This window comes from Prinia subflava, chromosome 6 (assembly GCF_021018805.1).
Source record: "Prinia subflava isolate CZ2003 ecotype Zambia chromosome 6, Cam_Psub_1.2, whole genome shotgun sequence".
Taxonomy (NCBI): Eukaryota; Metazoa; Chordata; class Aves; order Passeriformes; family Cisticolidae; genus Prinia; species Prinia subflava.
In genome coordinates, this window is record NC_086252.1 from 32,919,697 (window position 1) to 32,935,056 (window position 15,360).

A 15,360-nucleotide genomic window follows, 5' to 3' on the forward strand; every position below is an offset into this window, starting at 1 on the left:
TCAGAGAAAACCCCTCTCAGCCTACAGAACTGGGGAAAGAAGCAGGAAAAAATATTTCTCCTACATGAAGAGTATTTATTTTCAAACAAAGATTGAGAGGAGGGGAGGCAGAAACACATAATGAAGGCCAAACATCTTCCTATTGTTATTTTGAAAGTAAAGGAACAATATAGAACAACATCAAAGTGTTGTTGCAGGTGGGTAGCTACTTTTAATGAGATGTAGAATTTGCCAAAATGTGGTTTATGAAAGAAATGACTGGAGAAGTTACTGCAGTTGCAGTTAGTGCCCAGGGATGGGGTAGAGTAGATGACAAATATTTCAAATATTTATGATTCCCTCCACTCCTGAAACAGAACTGTTATTTTTAACAATGTGCTTAGACCAAGGTGTAACTCTCCAAAGCTGGGCGAGACTAACAGGAAAAGAATATTCTCTTATAAACCAGCTCCACTTCTGAGCCTCCTTCAGAAATAGTCATTTCACACTATTTCTAAATAAAATATGTAACTTTGGTATCTTTCATGCATTACAAATGTTTCTTAAGTGCTGGTATCCAGTCAACAAGACAAATATTCAGTTACTTGTAATTCTTAATAGATTATTTAATAATCCTGTAGTTTACAGTAAAAAATTGAGAACAGAAATTCAAGCAAAGTTTTCTTATAGAAAGATCTACAAACAGGTTTACAAATATAGTCTTAAAAATCCCTCACAAATGGTGGCAGTTTTCAGTTCACTTACAAGTCAAGACATTCATCAGGGTTGGGGTTTCTGCCCTGCTGACTTAAAGCCTTGCTTTGGGCTGGCTATTTGCAATTTTCTACTTTACATATGCAACAGGAACCCGCACATCTTTAGTCCATCTAAAAAGAAAGAGGAGCAATAAGTTTCTCATTGTCTATTACAGGAAGTTAAAAAAACTTCTTCAAAAAGAACATCTGTCATCCAGGAAATTTGGTGGTCCTTAAGACATTAAACATTTAGATCACTATTTTTTTCAGCCTCAAACTACAGGCATAGAAAACAGCAATCTCACATATGAGTAACAACAAATCCACCTCCAAACATTTAATGAGCTTTTACTTATTTTAATAAAAACAGTAAAAACCTATAGCATAAAATGTCTACTAAAGAAGAAAAATGTAAAATTCATCTTATTTAAAACAGTAACATCTACATAGCTTGATGATGAAAAAAGCAATTGGATGATTCTCCTCTGCATCCAGATGATGGCACTGAAATTCAGAGCTAACAGTGGAACTAATAAATGTGTGTCATGTCTTTAAAAGCTTTCCAGGTATGCTCAGTGTAAATGAGAAATCATATATCACTGACCACACTCTGGCACAGTGATAGGAATTTAAGGAATTAGCCATACAGCAAACCCTGCAAGGAAAGAATGCATTTTCCAACTTAAAACCAGTCAGCTCTGCAATGCCATTCTCAGCCCTCAGTCCTCCAGCAGATAGTTTGGATTGACAACCAGGTATGGATCATCATCAAAAGTCTCCTCTTCTCTGGATCCTCTCAGTCCTGACTGGGACAGTTCGATTAGAATGTGGTCCTGCAACAGAAAAAGATATGTGTTAAAACAAGGGCAGAGAGGTTTGTCTGAAACCTTTGAAAGGCATTTTTATATTATTAATTACTTAACCTTTTTAATTGTGTAGTACCAGATTCTAAACAACAGCATTAAGTGGAAATCACTTCTACGTTATCTCCTTTCGGGGAACTTTTCAGCCTAGAGCTTTCCAATCTAATAGGTTTGTGTCTTTAAAAGTGAAAAGTAGTTTATTTTGTCATACTTTTTCCTCCATAATGGCCTTGTACCCCTCTGACTTAAGGCTATCCATTGAATACAAATGTTAATTGTATTTTTGTATCCTAATGTATAACTAATACTACAGAAATACAGAAAAATATCACATTTCTCTAGTGACATAGTATAGCACTTTGAACTTTTACTTATACACATCTCTTAATTTATTTCAGTGGTTTTTCTGTAATTACTGTAACAGGTGTTAAACAAAGAAGGCATTTATACTGTATCAGTCAATATGGAAGAACAAAACAGATTTCTCCAAACAGGAATGTATTCTATTAAAAATGAAACATTTTTAATATGTAAGTTACAACCCTATACAAGTTAAAGGCCTCTTGCACTACCCACACATCTCTATACGTACATAATGTGTAAGTCGGTGAATGACTCTCTCTATGATCTTCTTTTTATTTATAAGTTCTTCTTCAGATTCGATTTCAGATTCGATTTCCTTTAGATACCAATTAATGAGTTCACTTCTCTTTAGTGCTGCATCGTCCTCTTCTGCAGAGAAAATAATTTACATCAACACAGCAGCAGTAAACTGCCACTCAAACCATAGGAGAAAAGATCTACACATTAACATTCACTGCTTTTTAAGAAACATGCTTTTTAAGATGTTTAGGAAATGTCAGAGAGAAACATGCTTTTTAAGATGTTTAGGAAATGTCAGACTTAAGGTTTTTTTCCTTAAAGCATCATTTTTTGCACAGGAGGGTGTTGTGTCATGGTTTAATTGGAGATAATAAGATTGAGAATGGAAGCTTTCAGTTCTATGCTTTCAAGTGGTTTCCAAACCCCATCAGCCTTCAGCTTCAAGAAAAACCAGGCAAGGACTCACACCTTCCTCTAAGTAAGAGCTAAAGAAAAACCACTGCCACACAAAGCCAGGAGTCATCCTTCTACTTGTACTCAGCATTTGACAGACACTGTCATCTCCACACCCTTCCAAAAGCTTTATAGCTTTAGTATCTGCTATGAGACAACTGCTGCATTTCATTGCAACTGAAACATTGTAGCTTCTAAAGAACTAATCCAGCCATTTGCTTAAGACAGGCTGTGGTTGCTGGCATGCATTAAAACTCCTGCTCCAGTTTTCACTGCTGTAGAATCTTCTAGCTTGTTACACCACTGTGTGCTACAAATCCTCTTCTGGCTCTGCTCTGCTGACATGCTCTTCAACTTCATGGGTTTTGATAAATGACTAAGGTAACAGAGCTATAAACTCCAAGAAGTCCTATTTGCATCACCAGATGTAGTACTGTCATATGAGCATGGGTCTACACCTGACCAGACAAGTTTACTGTCTCAACAGGAGTGAAAATCCCACGTACAACAGCAAAAGATGCAGTAACAATTGCTCCCTGAACTCAGGGTCTGCCTTCTTTGCAATAAGGAAATTCTTACCTTCCTCTGCTTTCCTGAGGTGCAGCACCAGGAGATTGGAAATCCGTCGGTACTCGGAGAAGCCCAGCCTGAGAGAAGCTTTGGGTGCAGTGTCCTTGCTCACATCCTCAGAATGGCCATTGGTCCCATTCACAAGACCATTCACCCCAGCTGGGGCTTCTGCCTCACCTGTTTGGACACATGCCCACATCTTTTAGCTGTTTAATACTCTGAGCCACTGAAAAGCCTTGCACTGGCCAGCCAGGTGAGCTGCTGAAGGAGGCTGAAGAAGCAGGAGAGTTAAGAACAGGAATCCAGATTTCTAGAGCTCATTAGATGAGAAAGAGGTGATAAACTAAAGAGAAGCACATGCTCAGTCAAGGTAAGCTGTAAAGACTGGAAGGATTTCCCCTTTGAAAAATTTCTCTGTAAGTAATTTACCATTGACTCCATCTTGGTCCTCTTGATCCTCCATTTGCTGTTCATCATCTTGGTCTAAATTGACGTCAGGAGTCTCAACTCTAATGATGGACTTATTTAAAAGCCTGAAAGCTTCCTTCACATGTTTTGGGTGAACCTGAGGAAGATTTGAAAAAACCTCTATTAAATAGGCACAGGGGCTCTTCTAGTTTTCCAACAGCTCCAGAAACTCATCTCTGACTCTGACAAAGGGATTTTCTACACATCTCACCTGATTAATTCTAAACAGTAAAGACTCTGCAAGTTGAACTACATCCCATCACAAGTTCTCCAAGGTCATGCAAGGTTATGGAGGGAAAAGCAGCCTGATTAATCTTTCAGGGTTTAGCAATCATGTGGAGTCGATAAAATTTTTACTAAGCCAAGAACATTTTGGATCAGTGGAGCAAGAAACATGAAAGAAATGGGTCTGAACAGGGACAATATGAAAGAAAGAGAGATGTAATTAATGATACTCTCCTCCAGAACTGAAAAGCAAAAACTGGAAAAATCATCTGTAGCTGAGATATGAGCTATAAGCTAAAAGTTATCTGTTTCTTTATGAGCTAAATTTAATTTAGAAGAATGCAAAGGGTGTCCTTACACAAGTGAGCAAGGTTCCATCCCTGCATGTGTCACATAGCCTCTCACCAACATTTCAGAAGGCCTGCTGTGTTTGAAAGCAGGGACTAGAGGGGCAGTAATCACACTGCAGTTAACAACCACAACACAATGTGCTTGTCAGCAGTGGTTGATGTGAGCAGGAGCTCAGATCACATATAAAGGTACTCTTGGGGAGGTCCACATACTGCAATGAACTCTGGCTTTTCAGATTGCAAATGGAAGACAGACAAGAGATTATAAACTAGGAAAGATCAAAAGAATCTGCCAACAGCCCTGGCTGACAGGAGTAAGTGACGGTCATGATTTGACAGGCAGGAGGCTGAGGGTGCTGACACAGATACAAAATCACAGCAGTTTTCAGTTTGGACCAGCAGACTCCAGTTTTACAAGTCATCCCTTAGAAACAGTGTTTCTGGCATATAGACTCAGAGTGAGTATGACCACAACCCCAAGCTCTCCTCCCCACCCACAGCATGACAGTCCAACAGCAAACACAGAACAGCCACACGTTTCCATGACCATCCAGCCACCCCTCCACATCCCCCGGTACCTCGTCGCAGCAGTGCATGCGGGCCATGGCCTCGGACAGGCGGATCATGCTCTCCAGCTGCCGCACCGTGATCCTCCAGGACGACTTGGTCACCCCGGAGCCGTCGCGCTGCCGCAGCCGCTTGTACTGCTCCACGATGAAGTCCTCAGACTCCTTGGATATCTGTGTGGTGTCAGACAGGGTGACAGGAGTTCCCGTGGTCACAGTATTAAAACTTTTTGTTCTTGCATTATATGGGCAGTACCCAGCCTTTGGTGTACTGGTGATGCTTTTATCTGAAATACTCTATGCTATACACATACTCTATGAAAGTATAATGACAGTCACATTATGTTGAAATTATGTAGTAATAGTGATTATACTTAACAATAATGACATTACAGTAAGTACATAGCTGCATTCATTATTTTATAGGAGATTTTTTTGTAATTTCTATTTTTCTGTTCCACTGACTTGTTTCCAGGCATAATCCATGGCTGTCCCTACTAGATTGTTCTGTTTACAGACTTCTGAAAAATTCCACACACAGCCTATCCAAGCTGTTACTTGGATAGACACCAAAAAAATCTGTAGTTAGACCAGTTTGCCATGTTCTGGATTTTACCAAAAAGCAAAGAAACAGAGGAACAATACCCTTCTAAAATAAAGACACACAAACTGATTAAGCAGTAAGTCAACAAAATACAAAAACCTCTGCAGCAGCCATGCTGAATAACCCATGCCTGTGAGGTATGAGAAGGCCATGAAGTGACCCCTCAATTGCTCTAGACAAAGGTTAAGAACTGCCATGGACTATAACAGCCTCAGCTAGGCTGGCTGGGTTTCTGGAGTTTAGGAGTACCAGATTCCAAAATATGCTCCATTTCTAGGTTATAACTTGATTTTATGGCTCCTTCCTTGAGAGAACACTACCCCAGTGTCTCGGTGTTTGCAGGAGAAAAGCCTACTGCAGTGACTGTTCCTTTGGACCTCCTCAGACAGAACAACTGTCCCACAGTTTATTAAAAAGTAAAGTTACCTTTGGTTTAAACTGTCTTGCAAACAGCAGATACCTTCGGATGTCATCCAAGGAATAGACACGGTCCACAGACTCCTCCACTCTGGAATGCAGATCCACGATGCGCCGGGCAATGGCGTAATCGACCACCTGGGACATTGGGGCTCAGTCAGGATCCCTCACACAGCATCAGCCAAGAGCAAAACAACAGTTCCATTCTTCCCTCCCATTCCCTCTGCTCACTTGCAATCCTCATGGCAGAGCTAGCCTTTCCAGCAGCCAAACTCTCTGCCAGGAGGGCCAGCAGAATGCCCTGGGGGTTTTTAATACAAGGAAACACAGCAGAGGAGGGATAAAAGGCAGTTTTAGGATTTATAACCTCTTGGGACTCTCCTGGCTTACAAGTTAGCCAGGGAACAGGCAGAAAATAGCACTTTCCAGTGTGGGAACTTTCTTCCTTTTCAACCTGCTCTGTCTCTCTCAGCAGTCCCTTCTCAATTAGATAATCACTCTGAGCAGAACAGTGCCTGAACCAACATTAATCTCTGCTTCTCATGCGTTCCCAAGGCAAATGCCACATAGACAGGTGGCAGCAGCCTCAGACTTAGTGACCAGCCATTTGTAAAAATGACTAATGGTGTTAAGTTTGCAGGTCAAACCACTACAGGATGAAAAGGCAGTGTCCTTGTATTCAGCAGAGCATGTTCAAATTTGTACTGCCAGCTTTTAGCTGCACAGACAGAGCAGAAAAGCAAGAGCAAGACATTCTCATGAGATTTGCTTCACTCAAAATTGCAGAGGGCCACCAAGATGGTCAGAGGGCAGGAGAACATGATGTAGGAGAGGCCAGAAGAGCCAGGTCTGTTCAGCTTGAAAGGAAAGCAACAGCTTCACTGGCCAGCATAGATGTGATGAAGGCAAATAGTTCTTGGATTAGAGGCAACCCACATGAACTCAATGATGAGAAATTCTGATTAGATACAAAAGTTATTATTTTCTGAGCACATGAAAGTTGTCACACATTGTGGGGGCCTGGAGAGACTGCACAATCTCCATCCTTGGAGATACTCAAAACTCACTAGGTCAAGTCTTGGGAAACTGTTCTCAATGATCTCTTTGGGTGCAAGGTTAAGGTTAGAGACCTCCAGGGATCTGCAGGACACAAACTATTCTATAATTCCTTACAATTACCTCATTGCATTCATCCACAAGGATGAAGAAGAGATCAAAGCGGGACATGATGGGAGCTGACAGGTTGATATTTTGTTTCAGTGACTTGGATCTGTCATAGCGGCCACCAACTGGGTTTGCTGCAGCCAAAATGGACGTCCTGGCATTCAGAGTAGCCTGACAGTGGGAAAAAATAAATTAAAAAACCCTTGTATCTGTGACCACTTCCTAAACCAACTCACTGCAACCCAAATGGGTCAGCATAACACATTTTAGATGGAGTTCAGTGCAGGTATTACAACAATCACTCCTCAAATGCACCCATACTCCACCAACAAGGCCTTTCTAACCAGGTCTCTGGCCCGAGACACGGTTTGATGATCAATATTGAAACATTGCCACACTCTTTGCAATAATACTGAAACAAGCCCTTAAAACTGCTTTCACAAGATCCTGTTTATCTACAAAGACACACCATTCTGCAACCTTTTTTGGGGGTTACTTCGAGTTTAGGCTTTCCCCATTTTCTGTTTCCTGTCCACTACTATCTCTTTTTAACTCTCAGTAACATTTCTGACCTTTGGATATGTGCCACAAAAACTTTGCAACAAGTGATCTCTGTCCTGCCACAGTGAGGCAGCTGCAGAGGTGACATGAAGAGCTGGCAGGTGAGGCCACATCAGTACATGTAACAAACAGTCAGAGGAGTAGTGCAAGCTACCTTCACTCCAGCTTTAGTAATGGATATTGTCTGCTGCTCCATTGCCTCATGAATGGCTACTTGATCCCGCACGTCCATCTTGTCAAATTCATCAATGCAACAAACCCCCTGCAGGAGAAGAATGAAAATAAGTGACCCAGATTCAAACAAAAAAGCATCAGACAATTTAGGGCTCTCTGTCATTAACCAAACTCCTTCTAGGGATGCAGGAAGCTCTCCCCTTCCCAGACTCACGTTATCTGCCAGCATCAGGGCTCCAGCCTCAATGACAAACTCGTGGGACTCCTCATCTTTCACCACAGCCGCCGTCAGACCTGCGGCGCTGGAGGCTTTGCCACTGGTGTACACAGCACGGGGACTGAACTCATCCACGTGCCTGTGGAAAAGTGCAATAAAACCTCCAGTATTTTATCCATCTCTGATATTTTTAAATGTGCAATTCATTTGTATTTTAAATAATCAACGTCCTTTGAAAATATTTGGAAATTCGTATGGTGAGCTTGCTTTAGCTCTGTTTGAACACTTCAACCACAATCCATACAATCTCTGGGAAATATTCTCAAATATTTTACTTCCTTTTCCTATGTTTAACACAGAAAAAGGCACATTTATAGCTCTAGTCACACTGGACAGCATTTAAATACTGGGTCTTGATCTTACTTTAGAAACTGACTCTTGGCTGTACTTGGATCACCAACAATGCAAACATTGATGTCCCCACGCAATGAAGTGCCTTCTGAAGTGGTCTTAGGAACTCCTCCAAAGAGCATCAGCAGGACCCCACGTTTTACCTCATCATTACCTGCACCAGAAAAGACATCAAACTAAACATCAAAGAAAACACCACAATTTTCCTTCATCCCACTAGAATTTTAGAGCATTTGGGTACCTCCACTCAGAATTCACCTATTTGCTAAACATCCAGGAAAACCTGTAGGGTTCAGTAGCAGAACACCCGACACCAAACCCAACCCTTTAGATTGGGCTTGCAGGCCTTAAGGATTAAACACCACAAATACTCAAAAAATATATTTTCCTCAACCAGTGCTGAGGGGGAAAGTTTATGGTAGCTGGCATTCAACCTTTCCCCAAAACTACAGAGACAGCAAAAGAAATTATTATTTACACAAATGAAATCTTCCCTTTCTGAGGCCACAAAAGGATTCTTACCATGGATAGTGGGGAAGAGGCTGGTGCACAGATTGTGGTAAAGGTTCTTATCTTGGCTCATTTCAAAAACCTTTTCCCACTCTTTCACAGACATTTGGTTTTTAATGCTTTCTGCAGTCTGTTCTTCATCTCGGAGCTCTTTTCCACCGAACTAAACCAAGGAAATAAAAGAGCAATAGAAGTAATAACAGATTGACTAATGAATGTGAGCTCTGCAGACAGGTCACAAAAACTTGGTCTGAAATCTAGATGGGAGAAAACATTCTGAAAAGCTGCCCTTAGGCTAAATAACCTCATCACTTTATACCTTTAAAAACCAATAGCCAATTTCCTAACAGGCAAAATCAATGGTGTAGCTTCAGTTAGTGAGAAAATCTCAAGTGAATTGCTTGTACAGAGATTAAAAAGAGTAAAACCAATATGACTTCCTTTGACTAAAATTGTCTTTGAAAGCATTCTTACACTAACTAGAACTTCCAAGGTCTTTTGCTGCTCTGAAATGGGGGCCAGAAACTTCTGCTAGCAGAACCTACCAGATACTCTTATTATCCTATATGATGGTGATGTTGTTAGCAGAATCATAGATTACAGCACCACACCATGCCACAACCCAGGTGTAGACAGTGTTACTCATGTTGCAGCAACATCCCAAGATGTCACTTATACACCAGAGGGAACAAAAAGGATCCCTGCTTTTCTTGTGACAAAATGCAGCAATAGGATTTCCTGGAAGAAAAGGAAATGCTGCAGAAATGGATAAAAGCTGAATGGAAATACATGTGCCACTTAGCTGTTTAGAACAAACTGTAACACTGGCAAATAATCACATCTGTGAAAAATATGATACGAGCAACAAAGACAAGAAAAGAACCTTGCTATGTAAATTCAATGAGAATATAAAGACAGTCAAACCAACAGAGAAAGGTGGCACACATCCACACTTAAAGCTCTACCCGTTCCTGCTCCCTAATCTGAGGGAAAACCATCAGAACAGAAATCACCAATGCCTTTAAATCTCCTTTCTCTGCAGTCTCACCCGTGGATTTGTTGGTGCAACGTAACAAGCCAGGAAGACGAGCTTATAGGAGAGCTCCCGGACGCCGAGGGCGCGCAGTCCCCGGATGCCTTCGCTCTCGTAGCCCTCGGTCCCCGTCACCCGCGAGCCGGTTTCTGCGCGTAAGCCTGCCGGTGAAAGGGCAGTCAGGACAGCAGCTCCCAGCACCGGCGGGAAGGACACCTCAGGGAGGCCATGAGAGCACCAAACCTGGTGTGGAGAGCTGGGACACGTCAGGCACGACGATCAGCGAGCCGGTGAAGTCACACTTGTCGCCTGCCTGGGCAGACTCCACGGCCTCCGCGCGCAGGATCACCTCCACGCTGCGCGGAATGCTGCCCCGCGGCAGCTCGCCCTGCGTCTCCTGGATGCGCACCTGGAGGGGAGAGAAGGCTCAACACAGAGCACATTGCCAGATCTGAGACTGCTCCAGAAGCTACACTGCTGACTGATGTGTTAAACTGTATCTGACTGCTGCCACCCAAGTCAGTCCCTCTTCCTTCGCTCATCAGCACCCTGGGAGTCTTGGAGCAGCTTAGAGGATGTACAAGGGCCACAGCGACAATTCTGAAAATTTCAGTTAATGTGGCTGACATAAAATACAATTGTGGGATGTGAAGTGCTGAGGATTTGGGAGGGTAAATCAACCTGGAAGAGCAAGACACTGCAGATACCAATAAACACCTCTTTTTGTACTTGTATAAAGCAGCTACACATGATGTACTGGCCACACGAGACTAACTCTGGCCTGAATACGTGGGGTTTCAGTGGCTTACTTAGACAATAAATGTCACACAGCAAAACTAGTAGTTTCCTGTTCTTAAACATAAGTCTTCCAGAGACAGGAAGAAAACCTTTTGCAGAAATTGCAGTGCCTTTTCTTAAGGTCTTTTCTTGATGTTTACAGCACAAAAATTAACTGTCTTCAATGCGTAGGAGTACAAACAACACTTTCCAATTACCAACATTACTGGTTGTCATCACCCCCCAACATCACCCCTGTACCTTTTGGAAATCAACAAATCTCGATTTGTTTGTGTCCAGCAGGAATCTCCTTCTGTTGGCACAGACTGGGTTTCTGCAGATGTTTGGCAGGGTGTATTTGAACTGCTGCTCCACGTCTTTGATCACTGTCTGGCAGTCGAGGCACAGGAAGGTTCCACTGACCAGCTCTGGGTGCACGGGGTGGGTACGGACCACCTGCCCACTGATGCGCAGCAGGGAGCCAATTTTTGCTGAAGTCAGTTCTCGAATTCTGTTGAAAACAGAAATTCATAAGGATTAAATTATTGAGTTGACAATTTTAGGCCCAAGGTATTAAGATAAAATACAGTGTCACTCTGTAAAGAACTGCTGTAACAAACTAAAGAAACAAACTTACTACAATATATTCTTATTTTATGACTTTACATAAACTTTTAGATCAATACTAAAGGGCAAACCAGTGCAAAAGTTACATCACTGGCACTTCAAAAGCAACACACACTAAATTTTTTTTTTTAACTAGAAAGGTTACACTTGTTTGTGAAATATGATGAATTTAAGTATCTGAGTGTGATTTACAAATGAAAAACTGTGTCAAAAAATCTCCTGCACGAGACCAGGAAACTTTGTCACAACTGTACTGGCCAACTGCACATTTCACACTACATAACCCAAACATTTTTTTGACACGTTTTTCCCAGGTAGTAAAACAGCATGAGTTTCTGGAATTAATAACCATCCTACTTGTGTCTGGTAGGCAGGTCCTGGAATGCAACATAGAAGTCCTTGTTTGCAGGAACATTTCCGTGGTCTCTGGCAAAAGTCTTTGTTGCTCGACACAGGTATGGATAAACCCTGAAATATGGAAAAAAAGTTCAAATTTTTGAGAAGCTATCAAAATGCCTTCTCTGCTTTAGATTACATTAAAGGCTTGTATCAGATTCCCAGGTTCTGGCTTTTAATGCTATGATGTATAACCCAAAAAGGCACTCTAAAAATGCTAAATTTGAGATCACTGCATAATAATGTTACTTGCACTATTGTTTGATAACAGACTTTTCAAAGTCTCATTTTAGGACACTTTTATCCTTATGTTAAGAAATATATCTTCAAAATAAGTGACCAACTCAATAAAATATTGTCAGACCACGAAATTTAGAGTTTATTTTCTACTCTTGTACTGACCACCTGCTTTTTTACCACAATAAATGCAATTATCTGGTTAATGCATGGTTTACAGAGAGTAATCTGCTAAGAAATGTTTTTAGCCAGTAAAAAATAAAATCTTATATTTAAGTGTTTTCAGGATGCAGAAAGAAGATAAGCCTCATTTTTTACATAAAAACAAGACATTATGGGCCTAAGACTCCAGCAGAGCTCAGCTTCACCTGAAAAAACCCACTCTAGGTTTTACCTGTAAAATTCCTCCTGAATAGTGGTAGAGAGCTGCTGGTTGAACTGCTCCAAATCCGCAAAGCTGACGATCAGCGTGTTCCGCTCCGGGCGGATCAGTTCCTCAGCATCGCGCAGGTACTTGACCTCCCCATCGCTGTTCTGGAACCTGCAAGGGATTCAGGAAAACCCTTCACAGTCACTCACCAGGCAGCAACTGAGCACTTCTGAGTTCAGGGAAAAGCCAGAGAGAAGGATCACTCCCATTCAGGCATCCCACAGTCCCTTGCAAAGCCCTTTTCCAACAATATTTCTTCTTCCACCCCGTTGCTACATCTGCTCTATCCACACCCTAGCACAGACCGGGTTTACATCTCATACAGCACGAGAGTTGTCCCAGTGCCAGACAAAATTTTATGTAAGGTTTAACAATGGCTCTGCACCAGCAAACGAGGTTCTGTTTCCTCTAGGTGATGTTAATGGTTTCCTTATTTGATGAAGATGGGCCCCTCAGGAGACAAAACGCAGGGAGCCAGATGTATTAATGTGTAACACCCAAGCCGTGGAAAGGGTTTTCAACACAGCTGTGAGATAACTTTGTTAAAAGGGACCAAACGCACCTAAAAATCATATAAACATAGAATGGTTTGGTTTAGAAGGGATTTTAAGATCATCTCGTTTCGAGCCCCTGCCACGGGCAGGGACACCTTCCACCAGACAAGGCAGCCCAAAGCCACATCCAACCTGGCCTTGGACACTTCCAGGACATCCCAGCTTCTCTGGGCATCATTTCCGCGGAAACTCTCCGAGAAGAGTTTTGCCTACAAAGAGCGTGCTGCCTTCTTACAGGTTCCTCCCGGCAGAGCCCGAGACCACAGCAGAGCTCTTCCAGCTGAACGCCAAGCGAAGGGGCACCAGGCCCTGACGGGATCTCACCAAATGGCGGCCCCTTCGTGAGACGCTGCCGGCCCGCCACCCGCTGCCGGCCCTGCCCCCCCCGCCGCCAGACCTGGCCCCCGGCACTCACTCTTCTAGGAAGTCCAAGAACAACTTCTGGCACTTCTCGGCCACTTCATCGCGGATCTGCTGGTGCTGCGGCGCCGCGCCCGCGCCCCCCACCGCCGCCACCGCCAGATCCATCCCGATCGCCGCCGCTGTCCCGGCCCGGCCCCACAGCGGTTCGCGCCACGCCGCGCACCACGTGGGCCGCGCGCCGGCCGCGCCGGCCAATCGCTGGCCGCTGTGCCGCAGAGCCCCGCCCCCCGCGGCTGTTTTCGCGCCAAAGCCGAGGGGCGGGCACGGCTGAGGGCGGGGCTGAGGGCGGGCTCTGAGGCGGTGGCCGGGGCAGTGCCCGCCCCGCCCCGCGCTGTCAGGGCCAGCGAACGGCACCGGCTCCGGGTTTGTCAGAGCCCTGCTCAGTGCTGCGGACGGCTTAGAGCTGTGCCACAGCAACACAGGGTTTCCCATGGAGAAACCGAGGCATAGAATGATAAGGGGTTGTAAGACACCTTAAAGATTATCTAGTCCCAACGCACCTGCCACTTAAGGGACACATCTCACTCGACCATGTAGCTCAGGGCCTTATATCCAACCTCTTTCTGAACGCTGTCAGGAAGGTGGGATCCACAACTTCCACTGTCTCACCATGCTCACAGTGAAGAATTTCCTCCTAATATCTCATTTAAATCCCCCTTTTTCAGTTTGTCTCCATTCCCCTTTTTCTGTCACTACAGTTTTTGACAAAGAGTCTTCAGACACTGGAAGGTTGCTATGTCTCCACACAACCTTTTCTTCTCCAGATTCAACATCCCCAACTTTCTCAGCCTGTCTTTGCCGGTGAGGTGCTCCACTCCTTTTATCAACTTTGTGGCCCCTTTGTAGACTTGCTCCAACAGTTTCACGTCCTTCTTATGCTGAGGATGCCAGAACCCACAGGCATGGAGGTGTCAGCTGTGAGCAGCTTCAGCACAGCAGCGGCAGTGAAGCTTCCACACGGCACTGCTCTCCCCAGGAAGAAACCAGCTATGGCAGATGGAGTTAAAATTATTGTGGCATGGCCAGGGCACTGCTGAGGAGTCCCCAAGCCAGGGAATCCCCACAATGTGTGCAGGAGGCACTTGGGCAGCTGCTGGCTGAGGAGACCCACGCCATGGAGCACATCCAGCTTCTAAGAACCAGCCCAGGTGGAAAGGGTGTGAACTGTGCCAGCGAGGGTCAGGCCGCAGTCTGGACGCTTGGCTCCTCACTGGCACTGCTGCAGGACGTTGAAGGCAACATTTGCCAAGCGGTGCCATGGCTCACAGCCATTCCCGAATGGCAGCTGCTGGCACACAGCACCTGCCAGCAGGAACTGCTTCAACATCTATGAAAAATTGCTTAGAACTGCTCTGCCACTTGCAAAGTCATTAATCTCTGCCTAAACTGGGGATTTTGCTGTAATTAAAGCAGCTATGGGTCTTTTTCAGTTTAGAAACCCTTTCAGAAATACCAGCAGCAGCAGCCTCCTGAAGCAGTGTTTGTTCAATTTTTGATGCACTTGCCATATAGTGAACAGAGAATTAACTGCAAGATGGTAAAGAAACAAGAGACTTGTAGAACGAACTTGGTAATTTTTAAAACACCTGTGGTGAGTAAATTCCATTTGTTATGAAATCATACTAGGAAAAATGTGCACAAGTTGGTATGAGGCTTATTTTAAAAGAAATAATCAGTCCTAGATGATTTCTCACTCTTAAAAAAGAATCTACTATTACCCGAAGAAGAAACAGTAAATAATTAAAATCTGTTTGGGGAAGTTTCTGGAACCCTATGAACCATATGGTGTTCACAATGGATATTGTCAAGGCACTCTCCTCCATTCATTGCTTTCACATGGAGTGGTGTCCATGACATTGACAGGCACTGGGTGAAAGCACAAAGTTTTCCTGCTTTTACTCTTCCCTTCCTCCTCCCTGGGCCACTGGGCAGGGAGCAGGCAGCTGTGAGGTGCTGCCCACCAGGGTTATCCCAGCAGGTGTGGGCAGCCATG

The 15,360-nt window shown here is 43.8% G+C and overlaps 1 protein-coding gene across 1 annotated transcript; it reads right to left on the bottom strand.

Moving 5' to 3' along the window:
• Positions 1 to 216: 216 nt before the first annotated feature.
• MCM6 (minichromosome maintenance complex component 6) lies at positions 217 to 13,527 on the bottom strand. Its single transcript, XM_063400986.1, has 17 exons — positions 13,360 to 13,527; positions 12,355 to 12,501; positions 11,685 to 11,795; positions 10,962 to 11,211; positions 10,167 to 10,332; positions 9,939 to 10,084; positions 8,903 to 9,053; positions 8,393 to 8,534; positions 7,967 to 8,108; positions 7,733 to 7,840; positions 7,033 to 7,188; positions 5,863 to 5,991; positions 4,845 to 5,006; positions 3,653 to 3,788; positions 3,233 to 3,400; positions 2,190 to 2,329; positions 217 to 1,567 (listed from the first exon to the last, which is right to left on the bottom strand). The coding sequence occupies exons 1-17, from the start codon at positions 13,470 to 13,472 to the stop codon at positions 1,454 to 1,456; spliced, it is 2,481 nt and encodes an 826-aa protein (XP_063257056.1). The 5' UTR covers positions 13,473 to 13,527; the 3' UTR covers positions 217 to 1,453.
• Between the last annotated feature and the right edge of the window lie 1,833 nt (positions 13,528 to 15,360).

Coding starts and splice junctions, on each gene's coding strand:
- MCM6 (XM_063400986.1), bottom strand. CDS start 13,472: ATGGATCTGGCGGTGGCGGCGGTGGGGGGCGCGGGCGCGGCGCCGCAG. Junction 5,007..5,862: donor CAAGACAGTTTAAACCAAAG/GTAACTTTACTT, acceptor GACACCACACAG/ATATCCAAGGAGTCTGAGGA. Junction 3,401..3,652: donor GGACCAAGATGGAGTCAATG/GTAAATTACTTA, acceptor GTGTCCAAACAG/GTGAGGCAGAAGCCCCAGCT.